We start from the raw sequence: 12,745 nt of genomic DNA on the forward strand, positions 1-12,745 counted from the left end.
GTGAGCAACTCAGGGGATGGCCTCTATCTCTTCTTCCTTCCTTCCTTCCTTCCTTCCTTCCTTCCTTCCTTCCTTCCTTCCTTCCTTCCTTCCTTCCTTCACTCAAAAATCAACAGATATTTATAGATTACACTGTGTAGGGTGTTACACTTAAAGTAGATTGATTGATAGTCTGACATAAACCTTTGATAAACTATTGTATGAATGAATGCACTATTTGTCTTAGATTTTAAATAATATGCTCCCAATATCCAGAGCTGAATTCCTTGATACTAAACTTGAAATCTGACCCATCATTATACACTCACACTCTGCCCCTTCAGAGCTCTCTTGCCTGGAATGATAACCTCTTATAGTAATCTTAACTTGTTCACTGAAATTCTGAATCAGCTGTGAATCCTTTGGCTTTCAACTAACATGAAATCGTCTGATGTTGGTATTGCCCATAGGACTCAAAATAAGTTCTATTTCTGCTGGGACAGTCTATGAATTAATCCTTGTTCTTTCTGGCTTTCTTCACTTATGCTATGCTATATTTAGGCATCTTCCCATACTTGAAATCCTCCTCAGATATCAGATACAAATTACCTCTCAGTTGTGTCCTGAGCAGTGTGCGATGTAGGGTGGTGTTCCAAGTTAATTCACTCTGCAGTGAAGAAGGAAAATCAAATGGAAAAGTCAATTATAAGGTGTTTTTTTTTAATCTCTGTGCTCTTAAAATCCTGTTGAAATAAACATCCTCTCTGACTTCTACATGAGCAAATTAAGTTTACTTAATTCAACTGAAAAAATTTCTAAGTACTTCCAATTTGTTGCCTAAATTTGAGCTGATAATTGCTTTGATTCTATCATATTTACATACAGTGTAGATCTGGCCCACACAATCTATTAGTAAGGTGGGTAGAAGCCCATATTGTGGGATTCCAGATTTTCTCACTCCAGACCCTAACACAGATCCTTTGGTGACAAAATAAGGACAGGTTTATTTTAACTGCATAGTAAAAGATAAACACAAATCCCAAATTCTGCTCATTTACGTTTGAGGAGAGAAGTGGATGCATTGCACACTGATATCTGAATGACTATATTTGAAATTCAAAAAAGGAGGAAGAGGGACAGGTTTCTTTGTTTACAGAGAGGAGTGGCATATCCAGAATTAGAGCCCAGTGCTTTCCTGTTATTTTTTCTTCTTATTTTGCTGGTTTGCCAGGGATAGCTCTGCTTGAGCACTTCTCAAATGGCCGCCTATTGTTATTTTGTCTCCATTTTTTCAGATTCTATCTTAAAAAGAGGTGGAGCAGGAGGTTGATTTTTTTTTTTTGAATATTTTAAAGAAAATATTCAATTCATTTTAAGAAAAAAATCAGACAATTTATGGCTGGAATTTCACAATTGGGAATTCACATTAAAAAATAATTTGTGTCTAAATTTAAAATTCACTCAGCTCTGGGAGACATAGCACATTATTTTATTTACAAATTTTAAATCCTTTAGGTCCAATAATCTGATCCTATTATTTCCAAAGATATAGGTAGCTGAGTCCTACTCTATATCTAACACTTAATTTGCTCAGTGTAATTACACAGAAAATATTAGTAATTTGAAGGAATGCGTGGGAAGATGAGGATAAGAGGAAAGACAAGTCTAGTGCTACAAGGCAGCACTTGTCTGCCCCTAGTATCTTGGGGGTCACCTGGAGTGGGGAGAAATAGTCAGTGTGTTTAAAAGTTACACTTCACATATGCTAGTATTTACTGCTTAAATTCTTCTGTCTTTTCCTCTTTCTCTTTTCACCACCTACATTACTGGCAGATAGAATTGATAGGGAGGTAAATAAAAAAAAAAAAAAAAAAAGAACTCTCTTTAGCAGATGCGATTAGACTTTTAGAAGAGGTGGGCGATTCTAGGTTTCCAGGAACACTCCAGCTACTCTGATGTGTTTCCCCCATGCCTCTCCAGAATAGGAACCTCTCAGCTGCGTGTTTCAGCTTCTCTTAAACCTAAAATTTATAATTAATGCAAAAATTGTAGCAAGAATGCAAGAAACCAACAAAACCAATTTTCAACAATACTTTGGAAGCATGGAGAGACATTATTGAGTAGATACTAAGAGTAGCTGATGACAAAGTCCTCGATGGAAAAAAATTCTTAAAGTCCTGTTGTAATTGGTACTTAGAGTCCAGAGCTTAGCTCCAACACAAGGAAATACTGACGAGAGGGTGTGGTTGAGAAGAGTGGCCCCAGAGAGCCAGGAGTAGAAGGCCAATGAAGAGGGACAGACATAACCTGGAAGTCTCCCTGGGGGGGGGCGGGTGGCAGGTGGTTAAGACCATTACATCATTACATAAACTATGGAGGACATTATCCAGCTCCTGACACTTCCTGGCACAGAAGATGGCTTTTCGCTCTGGTCTTTCCATGGGGTGAGGAGTCATTCACAGTCAGGTGCTCTTTTTGCACATAAAAACCAATACTTTTAAAGCCCAATTATGAAAAAGTAATCAATTTTTTTCCCTTAGTTTTGAAGTCTCAATATTGGCAGAAAAATAAAGTGTCTCTGATGAAGAAGTTTGAATAACTTACGTGGTTAGGTCTTTCTCGCTAACTCACCACAGTGGAAAAACATTCAGATTTTTATAAGCAATATCTGCAAAACTTCTCGTCTGATCTAGATGAAATCACATGGCATCTGTTCCTTTAGTTGCCTTTGTGATTCTAAATACTTGGCTAAAGTATCAGTGAGGCAAGCAATTTCCAGATATAATCTGACAGAAAGACAATTAGTAAATTGGCCAACTGGTGGCTCAGGAGACAGATGGGCCCATTTTCTGAATCCCCTGAAGTCGCCACCAAATGCCAAACTTTAATTGACTAGTAGAGTTAAAATTTGTGAGAATTATAGGTCATTCTCTTCGATAAGGTGTGTTCAGAACTTTTGGATTAAAGCAAGGGCCTTGACCCTTAGGTGGATGTCTAGGGCTTTGAAAGGTGGAAGACTGGGAGCAGTTTCCTGTGGACCTGTAAGGAGATGGATACTTTATTTAGGAAATCTCAGGGTCTCATAGCTTACTTCTAAATTATTTTCCTTCATCCATAAGAGTTGGGGAATATAAACACCAAGTTTATAAATTGTGATGATCAAAGGAGTCAATCAACAGAAAAGATATTTTTATATGACTAATCAATTTTGCTCATCCCAGATTGATAAAGCTGTAATGCTTCAGCCCATTTGTGGTATTGTAGTCTCGGGTCCATGAAATTACACCAATTAACATCCCCACCATCAGTGGCATAGGATTCTTATTGTTGCATACTCTCAACAACACTTAGTAGTTTGCCAATATATGAATACATATATAGTTTTTGCCAATATATGAATACATATATAGTTTTTGCCCTGTCCTTCTTTCTCTGTCTCTAGCTGATCCTGAGTAGTCAAGCCTCACGATTCTCCCAGTGATCCCTGTGGAGGCGAGACCCGAGTGGGCCTCCCAAGAAGTGTGCTATAACACTGGGGGAGCTGGATGTCCACCTTGGGCTCTATTTTTCCCACTGGAGAAACTGTAGGCCTAGGGGGACCCTCCTGGGGTGCACTGTGTTGGCCTGGTGGAGAAGTGATCCGAGGGTAGTAGCTCCTCTTAGCCTTCTTATGTGGTCTTTCTCAGTCTCTGAGTTCCTGGGGGTGCTTCAGCCTCACCCTCAGGTTCTGGGATTTTCACAATGGTGTCTTGTCTATGGAGGGTTGCTAGTTGGTCTTCTTGTGAGTAGGAATGAAGTTGGGAACAGCCTATGTTGCCATCTTGATGACATCACATCTGTTTTCATTTTTATTTCGATTGTTTGCTTACTTTGGATTTAATTTGCTCTTCTTTTCCTTGTTTTTTTAAGATTGAAGTTCAGATAATTTTTGTTTTCTAGTACAAATATTTAATGCTATATATTTCTTTGTAAGCACTGCTTTAGTTTCTCTTCACGTATTTTTATATGCTACATTTCAATTTCCTTTGATTGAAAACATTTCTTAATTTTTCTGGTAATTTCTTCTGTGATCCATTTGTTATTTATAAATGGTGGTTCAATTTGCATATATTTGGGAGATTTTCTGGACATCTTTCTGTTGTTGATGTTTAGTTTATTTCTAGAATAAACTATAATTTCTAATTGTAGTCAGAAAACATAATTTATATGACTTCATTTTTTTTTATATTTGTTGAGTTTGATTTTCCCCTACAATAAAACATCTTGGTGAGTGTTCCATATGTGCTTGAAAAGAAAGTAAATTATGCTGTTTTGGGGATAGTATTTTTTAAATGTTAGCCAGGTCAATTTATTTTATAGTGTTCTTCAGGTACTTTCTACATTTATTTCCTATAGTCAAGTTACAGATTGTTTTTCTACTTTCCTCTTGATTATTGAGAGAAGAGTGTTGCAATCTCCAACTACAATTATGAATTTGTCTCTTTATATTCCAGCTGTCTGTTTTTGCCTTTTTTTTTGAAGTTTTGTTATTATGCACATACATTAAAAAATATAATACCAAGTGTGGGCAATGTTGCAGGATAACTGAATCCCTCATACATTTCTAGTGGGGATGTAAAATCGTACAGCTATTCTGGAAAACAGCTTGGAAATTTGTTTTTATTAAGTTAAACTGACACTTACCATATGCCACAGCAATCCCTCTCCTGAGTATTTATCCTTAAGAACTGAAAACATATATCCACACAAAACCGCTAGGTGAATATTTACAGCAGTTTTATTTGCAATAGACAGAAACTGGAAACAACCCAAATGTTCTTAACCTGGTAATAGATAAATAAACCATGGAAGAGCCATACAGTGGAATCCTAGTCAGCAATGAAAAGAAACAATCCTTTCTTTCATTTTTGATATTTATCTGGGTAGCTCTATGAATCTCTAAGATTCTTTTCTGCTTCCAGTATGTGAAGCAATCAGGAAATTCTCTTAAAGTCAACTTACCAGAATGCCTTGCTGTAGTAAACAAATTCTCTATCATCCTCTGACTCTGGTCAGCTACCTGAAATATTGGAGATATTTTCTATGGGTGTTTCTCACAGCTGCTTTTACCTTATTGCTGTTCAAACTATAGATGAGGGGATTCACTAAGGGAGTGAGCACACAGTACTGTAGAGAAGTGATGAGCTTCAACAGTGAACCTCAGTTTGGTGTGAAATAGCTGAGGAGAGCCGAATCATAAGACAGGAGCACTACACGGAGGTGGAAGGAGCACGTGGAGAAGGTCTTGCTTATACCTGAGAATGAGCTGGTCCTAGGGATGGTGGAGACAATGAGAGTGTAGGAATTAACAATTAGGACACAGGTTCCAAGCCAATGCTGGAGGCTGGAACAGAGAAGAACAGTAAAATTGGTGGAGACATCAGAGCAGGACAGAGAGAAGAGAGAGGGCAGCTCACGGCTGTAGTGGGGGTTGGGCTGATCCTCACAGCAATCCAGTCTTATAGCTAGTAGGATGTTGATGAATGTGTCCTGAAACCCCAGGCCCCATGAGTCCCACGCTAGCCCTTTACAGAGCTTGACATAGTAGTCGATACTTAGTAGCCTGATATCTCATGGATGGATTGATTCCCTAGGAGTTGTGTTGGGCACTACTCCTTTTTTTCCTTATTATTTTCCTGAGTTCACATGAGCTGCATTTCTGAATGTAAACAATTTGATGATAAAATGAATGAAGCAACTGGGAAAACAAAATTTTTAACGTGGATATCTTTTGGGCAGAGTGTGTGACCCCTCAGCCTTCACTATGGTATTGAAAAGGGCTAGTGTGAAGATCAGCCCTTAAGCTAGCACTTGTTTTCAAGGGAAGCTTTGTGTCTAGGAATGAATTGTCCTAAAAAATGCATCTACATGGCATCATAAAAATATTTTTAGAGTTTTTCCAAGATAACTGTTTTGATGGCAGAAATGTCAAAATGTATTTTATATGATTTATATATAGATCCATATGTGATAACACACAAAAGACTAAGTGGCTGCTATTGCTTAAGAGAGCCAAAGGAAGACTACTTTTTAAATTGTTAACAAAAGAAACATTAATTTTCTTCCTGACAAATTCTAAGTACTGAGAAATAAATTGGAGATTCTCTGTAAAATAAGAAACTATTCTCCTTGTTCCTGAAAAATTTATAATCTAGGGACTTACCTACATCTCTAACATGCTCTTTTTCACGAGAATAAATCCAGTCCAAATCCGTTGTTTTAATGCCTGATTTTTCTCATGGTATTGACTGAGTGGATTAGTTCAAAAATTTTTCTATAACTGTTTTTCTTTTTTTAAAATGCTAACTTGAGGTGAATTTTACATTACTTGGTGATGGTACTTTGGAGATGGTATACTTTTATAAAGTGTGCTCTGCAAAATGGCTATTCTTCTCTAATGCTTTTGGAAACTTTCGAATAATTGAACTTGGTGATAAGATTGGTCTAGTCCATCTGAGACTTTTCAGTGAATAACTGGCTCATAAGAACTTGTGAGGGATGTTTTGGAATATTGATGTAATCAACTTCAAAGATAATCCAGTCTAACTTCCTGTTCAAGTCATTCAAGTAAATATCTTGGATCTAGAGGGAAGAAATGACCTGCCCTAAGCTATATAGTAATTTATAACAGAGCTAGGACAACATTTTCTTACACATTTTTCTAATTTCATTATACTCATTATATGCAAACATCCAGGTATGATATTTAGCTGCCTCTAAGTATGTATGTATGTATGTATATATGTATATATGTATTAAACATCCAGGTATGATATTTAGCTGCCTCCAAGTATGTATGTATGAACGTATGTATGTATGTATGTATGTGTTTATAATATATATATTTTTTTCAGCAGAAAAGAATAACTTTATTAGAAGTGATAGTATACTTCCAGATGTGGAAGTGGGCCTGAGCAAGAGAAGAGTGGTTCAAAGGGCTCAAAAGCTCGTGGGCATGCCTCCGAGTATTTAGATGTATAATCTTTGATATACTTGGATGTATAAAACTAATTGTCAAGAATTTGTGATGAGTTTTCTTGTTACTAGTGAATATTGCACTGATAGACACTAGAGGAAAGGGGAAATACTAAGTAAATATTTGAAAACATATAAAGAGAGGACATGTATAAGATATATATACATATGTATACACACACATATATATACAGATATATATCTTTTCAGTATATATTATCTTTACCACACAAAATATTATCCTTATTATAATTAAGATACTGAAAAATTTTAATTTAAGTATATAAGTATAGTTGGTATACTCTCAGATACTGAAATTTTTATTGGAGCCAAATAATACAAATTTGAACTTCTGATGTCATCCTTAGATAGTAGATTTTTACAAAACTGTTTGATTCATGGACTTGAATAAATTCACAAAGGGTATAAAGTCTTGATGGCTTATAAGTATGCCAATGAGAAATTAGTCAGGAGTCATAACAAAATATTGGGGACTATCATTTAATATTATAATAAAATGTGAAACTACTGTATTAAGAGAATTGAAACTAGATTATAGATAATGCAATATTTTGCTTTAATAACACTTCTTTTTTAAATTCATTTATTAATAGCTCTGTCATTGATATAAAATTAGAGAATTAAACTATTATTTAGAAACATAAAAATGTATTTTCTGATTCATATGTGTAAAAGCAACTTTTTCCCATATCCTGTGGCCTCCAGGACATTGTCCTGGGCATCTGCTTATTAAAGGGTGTTTTAAATGCCCGAAATGCACTACAAAAATAATTATGACAATGATTATGGAATAGTCCCTGGCCTACAGAGTTTGACAGTCTAATGAGGATCATATCAGTGACGGGCAGTGATGGAGCAATGTGTTATGTACTGAAATGGCAGTATACGAAAGGCAATAGTAATGTAGACAGAAGATACCTCTTATCCAGCATGCTTGAAGATGAGTGGTCAATTGGGCAATTTGAATACATTTCAAGTAGATGAAAAATAGCAATGACTCATGTGGGAAAAATCACAAATGTAGTGACTTTAAACTGAGATCAATTAGAGATGAGGCTTAGAGGTAGATTATGTGTGGTTTCATTATGTCATGCTAAATAAAGTAACTTGGAATTTAACTTCTTGAAGCACTGGGCATACAGATTTTAAGCTTTGAAGAACGTGGACATATAAGCATTTTTGTATGTAACATTGTATAATTTGCATAGAAGGCAGATTTGAGGGGAGTAGAGCCTTGGTCAAGGGGATAAATTAGGAGAATATTTATAGCAATTCTGAAATAATGAAGATCTAAACTAAGACTGTGACAAAAGGGAGAAAAAACTCTTAAGGAGTTAAGTTTTAACCATTTCTGGATGCTTATGGTAAATAAGAGAAACGACTCAGAGTTTTGTCTAAGTTTTAAACTTGAGAGACCTAATGGATGTGTATTACAAAGATTGTACCTAGCAAAGTGGTGAACTTAAAATCCCCAAACACTACTGCTACATAAGTTTTACACCTGGTCAATCAAATATGAAACTAAAAAATTCTTAAATAAATTGATAGGGAAAGTAAAAGAAATAAATTGAAAATAAGTAAATTAAAGTAAAAGGGTCAGTCCAGGGAAATAACTGAGCACTAAAGCATCTGATGTCCTGGAGCATCTGTGGATCTACATGGTCTACAGCAGAGGTTGGCAAACTCTGGCCATGGACCAAAGCTGGCTCACTGACTGTTTTTGTAGATAAAACTTCATGGGAACACAGCCAAGCTCATTTATTTATTTATTGTATGTGATTGCTTTTGCATAAAAATGGCAGGGACTGTATGTCTCTCAAAATCTAAAATATTTACTGTCTGGCCCTTTACAGAAGAAGTTTGCCAACCTCTGGTTGAGAGCTGCACTGCCTATAATGGTAGCCTCGAGCTACATGTGTTCATTTAAATTAAAAATAATTAAAATTAAATAAAATGAAAAATTTAATTTCTCATTTGTGTTAGATATATTTTAAACACTCCATAGGAACATGCAGATGGTGGTGACTATACTGCACAGTGCTGATATAGAACACATCTCTAATTATAGTTCTATTGGATGACTCTGGTCTAAAACTTAGATGGTCAAGTAGCACAGGACACAGAACCTGAGTCTACATAAGGAGAGAAGATGTGTCACCTTCTTCCTTTTCATCTCCTTTTCCACTTTTTGATGCCCCTTTTCCCACCTAGGGATCCAGTGTCCCCAAATGAACCTCTGCAGAACTCCCTTCTCAACACCTCCTCAAATTTTCAGAGGCTGAAGAAATCATCTAAGAACAATTCAACAAGAGAAAATTTTTTGCAAAAATTTCTTCATTAGATCCTCCAACAGTTGCTGCAAATCATTGGTTAACTTACAGAGTTCTGAAAATTTGATTCTGACCATTTTGCCTGTCCTCTTTGTTTTTAGAGAGTAAAGAATTTTAGGAGGTCCTTACTCCACCATTTTTGCAGAATTCCCTCCTCAAATGCTTTTTGTATATTGCTTTTGAATTCATTGACTTTGGTAAATTCACTAAGTAGTTCCAATAATTTATAAATTTCTTTGGATTTTATACACACTCAACAGTATCATCTACAAGTTAAAAACAGTTTTATATTGTTTTCACTTTTATGCTCTTCAATGTTTTTCTTGCCTTATTAAACTAAATCTAAATGCTAGTACAATCTTTCTATCTACCCTTATCTATGACTTTTCTCTCTTGCAGATCCATGACTCTACATTCTTATCAAATGTATGATTTTTAGTATACTCCCCAAAATCAATAAAAATAATGATAAATTTATAATTTAAAAAATAATTTTACCAAATGGGAAGCCTAAAGCGAATGTTTTAGAATGAGAAAATGAATCAATATGTTCAGGACAAAACTTTCTAGATTATGGTGATTATTTAATAATTTGCTTTGCCTTTGGAAGGAATCAAAGTCAACTATCATTCCTATAATAATTTTATCCCATTCTCTCACGCATTTCTAATTTAGGTTGCAGCATCTGAAACTGTAAGTGATCAGGAATACTCTTTACTACCGTAAACTCACCTAATGTCCTTTTATATGCAGATTTATTCCATTTCTCCACCATACTCTTTTTATTTTAGTACCTGATGTTTTGCAGATACTTTTCCAAAGTTCTTTTCAAAGCCGCCTTCATCTCCTTGTTTTTCAGGCTGTAAATGAGGGGGTTCAGCATAGGAGTAATCACAGTATATTGCACAGAGAAGATCAACTCCATGGGGGAACCTGAGTTTGGCATGAGATGGCGAAGCAAACCTGAACCATAGTAAAGTGTCACTGCAGTGAGGTGGGAAGAACAGGTGGAGAAGGTCTTGCTTCTGCCTGAGGTAGAGCTGATGCTCAGGATGGTGGCGATAATACGGGCGTAGGATAAGAATACCAGAAGGAAAGTTCCCAGCCCATGCAAGATAGTAGAGCAGAGCAAGGCAATGAGGTTTCTGGAGATATCAGAGCAAGACAGAGAGAGGAGAGAGGGCATCTCACAGCTGTAGTGGGAAATGATTTTGGCCTCACAGAAGACCATATTCATAGTTAGGAAGATATTGATGAGTGCGTCCAGAAAGCCCAGTCCCCACGAGCCCCACACAAGCTGCATATACAGTGATTTACTCATAATCTGCCCATAGAGCAGTGGGTGGCAGATGGCGGCATAGCGGTCATAGGCCATCACTGAGAGCAGACAGGCTTCAGTTCCTGCAGCAAAAAACACAAAGAAGACCTGAGTCAGGCAGCCCTCTACTGAGATAGTTTTCTTCTGAGACTGAAGATTCTCCAGCATCTTGGGCACAGTGACCGAAGAGAAGCAGAGATCAACAAAAGCAAGGTGACTCAGGAAGAAGTACATGGGTGTGTGGAGGTGGGAATCAGCCCTGATCACCAGCATCATAATCAAGTTTCCCATTATGGTCAAGAGGTAAATCCCCAGGAACAAAACAAAGAGCACAGCCTGGACGTGGGAGTTGGCAGACAGTCCGAGGAGGATGAACTCTGTGATCGTGCTGTGGTTCCCCAAGGCCATTTACAAAGGTGTTTCCCTAGAAATAATATAAAAAGGCATGGGAGTCAAAGGTCTATGATCTTTCAAGGAATTTTCTCGTTGCATTGATTCTTGTTTCACATCACTGTTATTCAGGAAATATTTTTGCTCTCTATTATGACCTAAGTTTTGTGACTGCCATTGAAAACAAAAAGATGATTAAGATATGGTCCCTGAGCTTAGTGTTGTCCATTGAAGAACATGGATATGCAGGCAAAATACATAAATATAATTAATCCAATGGATTCTCAAATTGTAAGTTAGTGAGGGTCAATAGTGATACTATGTAGAGTGAATTTGATAAAATTTTAAGAAAATGTGTGATTGCTCTTAGAAACATGTTTCTGACAGATATTTAGTTTGCACTAAGAATGTGTTCAAATGCTCAGGATTGAGAAAAATGAAGCCATGTTTGGTAAAATATGGGTAGTTCTGAAAACTGATGCCTAGGGAATAAGTGGGCACCAGAGATCAAATGCTAAACGTGTGGCTCCTGTATCAGACTAGGTTCAAATCCCAGTTCTACCATTAATTAACAATATGACTTTTTATAAGATACATAAGGCCCTTTGCCTTGATTTCCTTATGTATAAAATGCAGGTAATAACAGTACCACTTAGTGTTTTTAGGATTAAATGTGAGATTAAATATAAAGTTCTTCAAAAGCACCTGCTCCTAACTATTATTATTGTTATCATTTGAGATTATAAGATAGACAAAATTCACCTGAATTCTCACATAGGGTGAGACACTATCAAATACCAAAGTTTTTGCTGCTAATGCTGCTGTTGTTATTCATATGTCTCTATGAAGAGATGTGTGAGAAGATCACATTGAAATCACTACTGGTGGCTGCCCTTCTCTGCCCATGATCCAAGCTGGAAGGTAAACTAGAAGTTTAGGATTATATTGGGGTGGAGCCTGTCTCCACTTTGCTATTACTGTGGGTGCCTTCACTTGGAAAGGAGAGCATGTAATTGCTGCTGATAGGCATAGCTGAAAACTGCAGCCATGCCAAGGAAGAGAAAAAGTAGTAGAGACTCAGTGCAGGCCCCTGGGCCCGCCCTGAAGAGCATTCCCAAGATGGCTGTGTATCTCAGAATGGGGCGAATCTCTATAGAAAAGTAACCAAGAGGAATGTTTGAAAGAGTTTCATGCTAGGGAGTATGAGAGTGAGTATCTTGGCAGTAGAAGCAGCTAGGACAGAGGACTCTGCTCAATACTACACATTCTGGACCACACTCCCAGACAGTATAGGAAAAAAGTTTAGAAATTCATCCTATAGGACAGTGAGAGTTTGACTCACAGCTCCTAGTTTCTGTTGGAAACACCCATTGCTATTATCTCTGCCCCCACAGGAAGAAGGTTCCCCCCCACCAACTTTACTCTGCTCAAACTCAGAAGGCTGTTCTGAACAGAAATAGAATATTCAAACCTTTGTATTCTTCTGTTGTACAGATATATAGACTAAATTTCTGACTGTCATCTTAGTTTTCATATCTCAGCTTTCTCCTTCATGGTCAGATTGTGCTCACGTTCCTCAACTCTGATTCTCATAAATCTACAGGTCTGGATTACAATGCTCTATTTCCTCAAACAATGTTTACCCATGACTTCCAGCTTTGGCCTTACATCCTGAAATCTGACCTTGAGTCAC

At 36.8% G+C, this 12,745-nt stretch overlaps 1 protein-coding gene across 1 annotated transcript; it reads right to left on the reverse strand.

Moving 5' to 3' along the window:
* Window positions 1-10,131: 10,131 nt before the first annotated feature.
* On the reverse strand, window positions 10,132-11,070 carry LOC102889336 (olfactory receptor 8S1). The gene has a single exon (XM_006916910.1). The coding sequence runs from the start codon at window positions 11,068-11,070 to the stop codon at window positions 10,132-10,134; it is 939 nt and encodes a 312-aa protein (XP_006916972.1).
* Window positions 11,071-12,745: the final 1,675 nt, after the last annotated feature.

Source organism: Pteropus alecto, unplaced genomic scaffold, assembly GCF_000325575.1.
Source record: "Pteropus alecto unplaced genomic scaffold, ASM32557v1 scaffold196, whole genome shotgun sequence".
NCBI classification, from domain to species: domain Eukaryota; kingdom Metazoa; phylum Chordata; class Mammalia; order Chiroptera; family Pteropodidae; genus Pteropus; species Pteropus alecto.

Bases quoted from the DNA above. Each gene is read 5' to 3' on its own strand.
- LOC102889336 (XM_006916910.1), bottom strand. From the start codon at position 11,070: ATGGCCTTGGGGAACCACAGCACGATCACAGAGTTCATCCTCCTCGGA.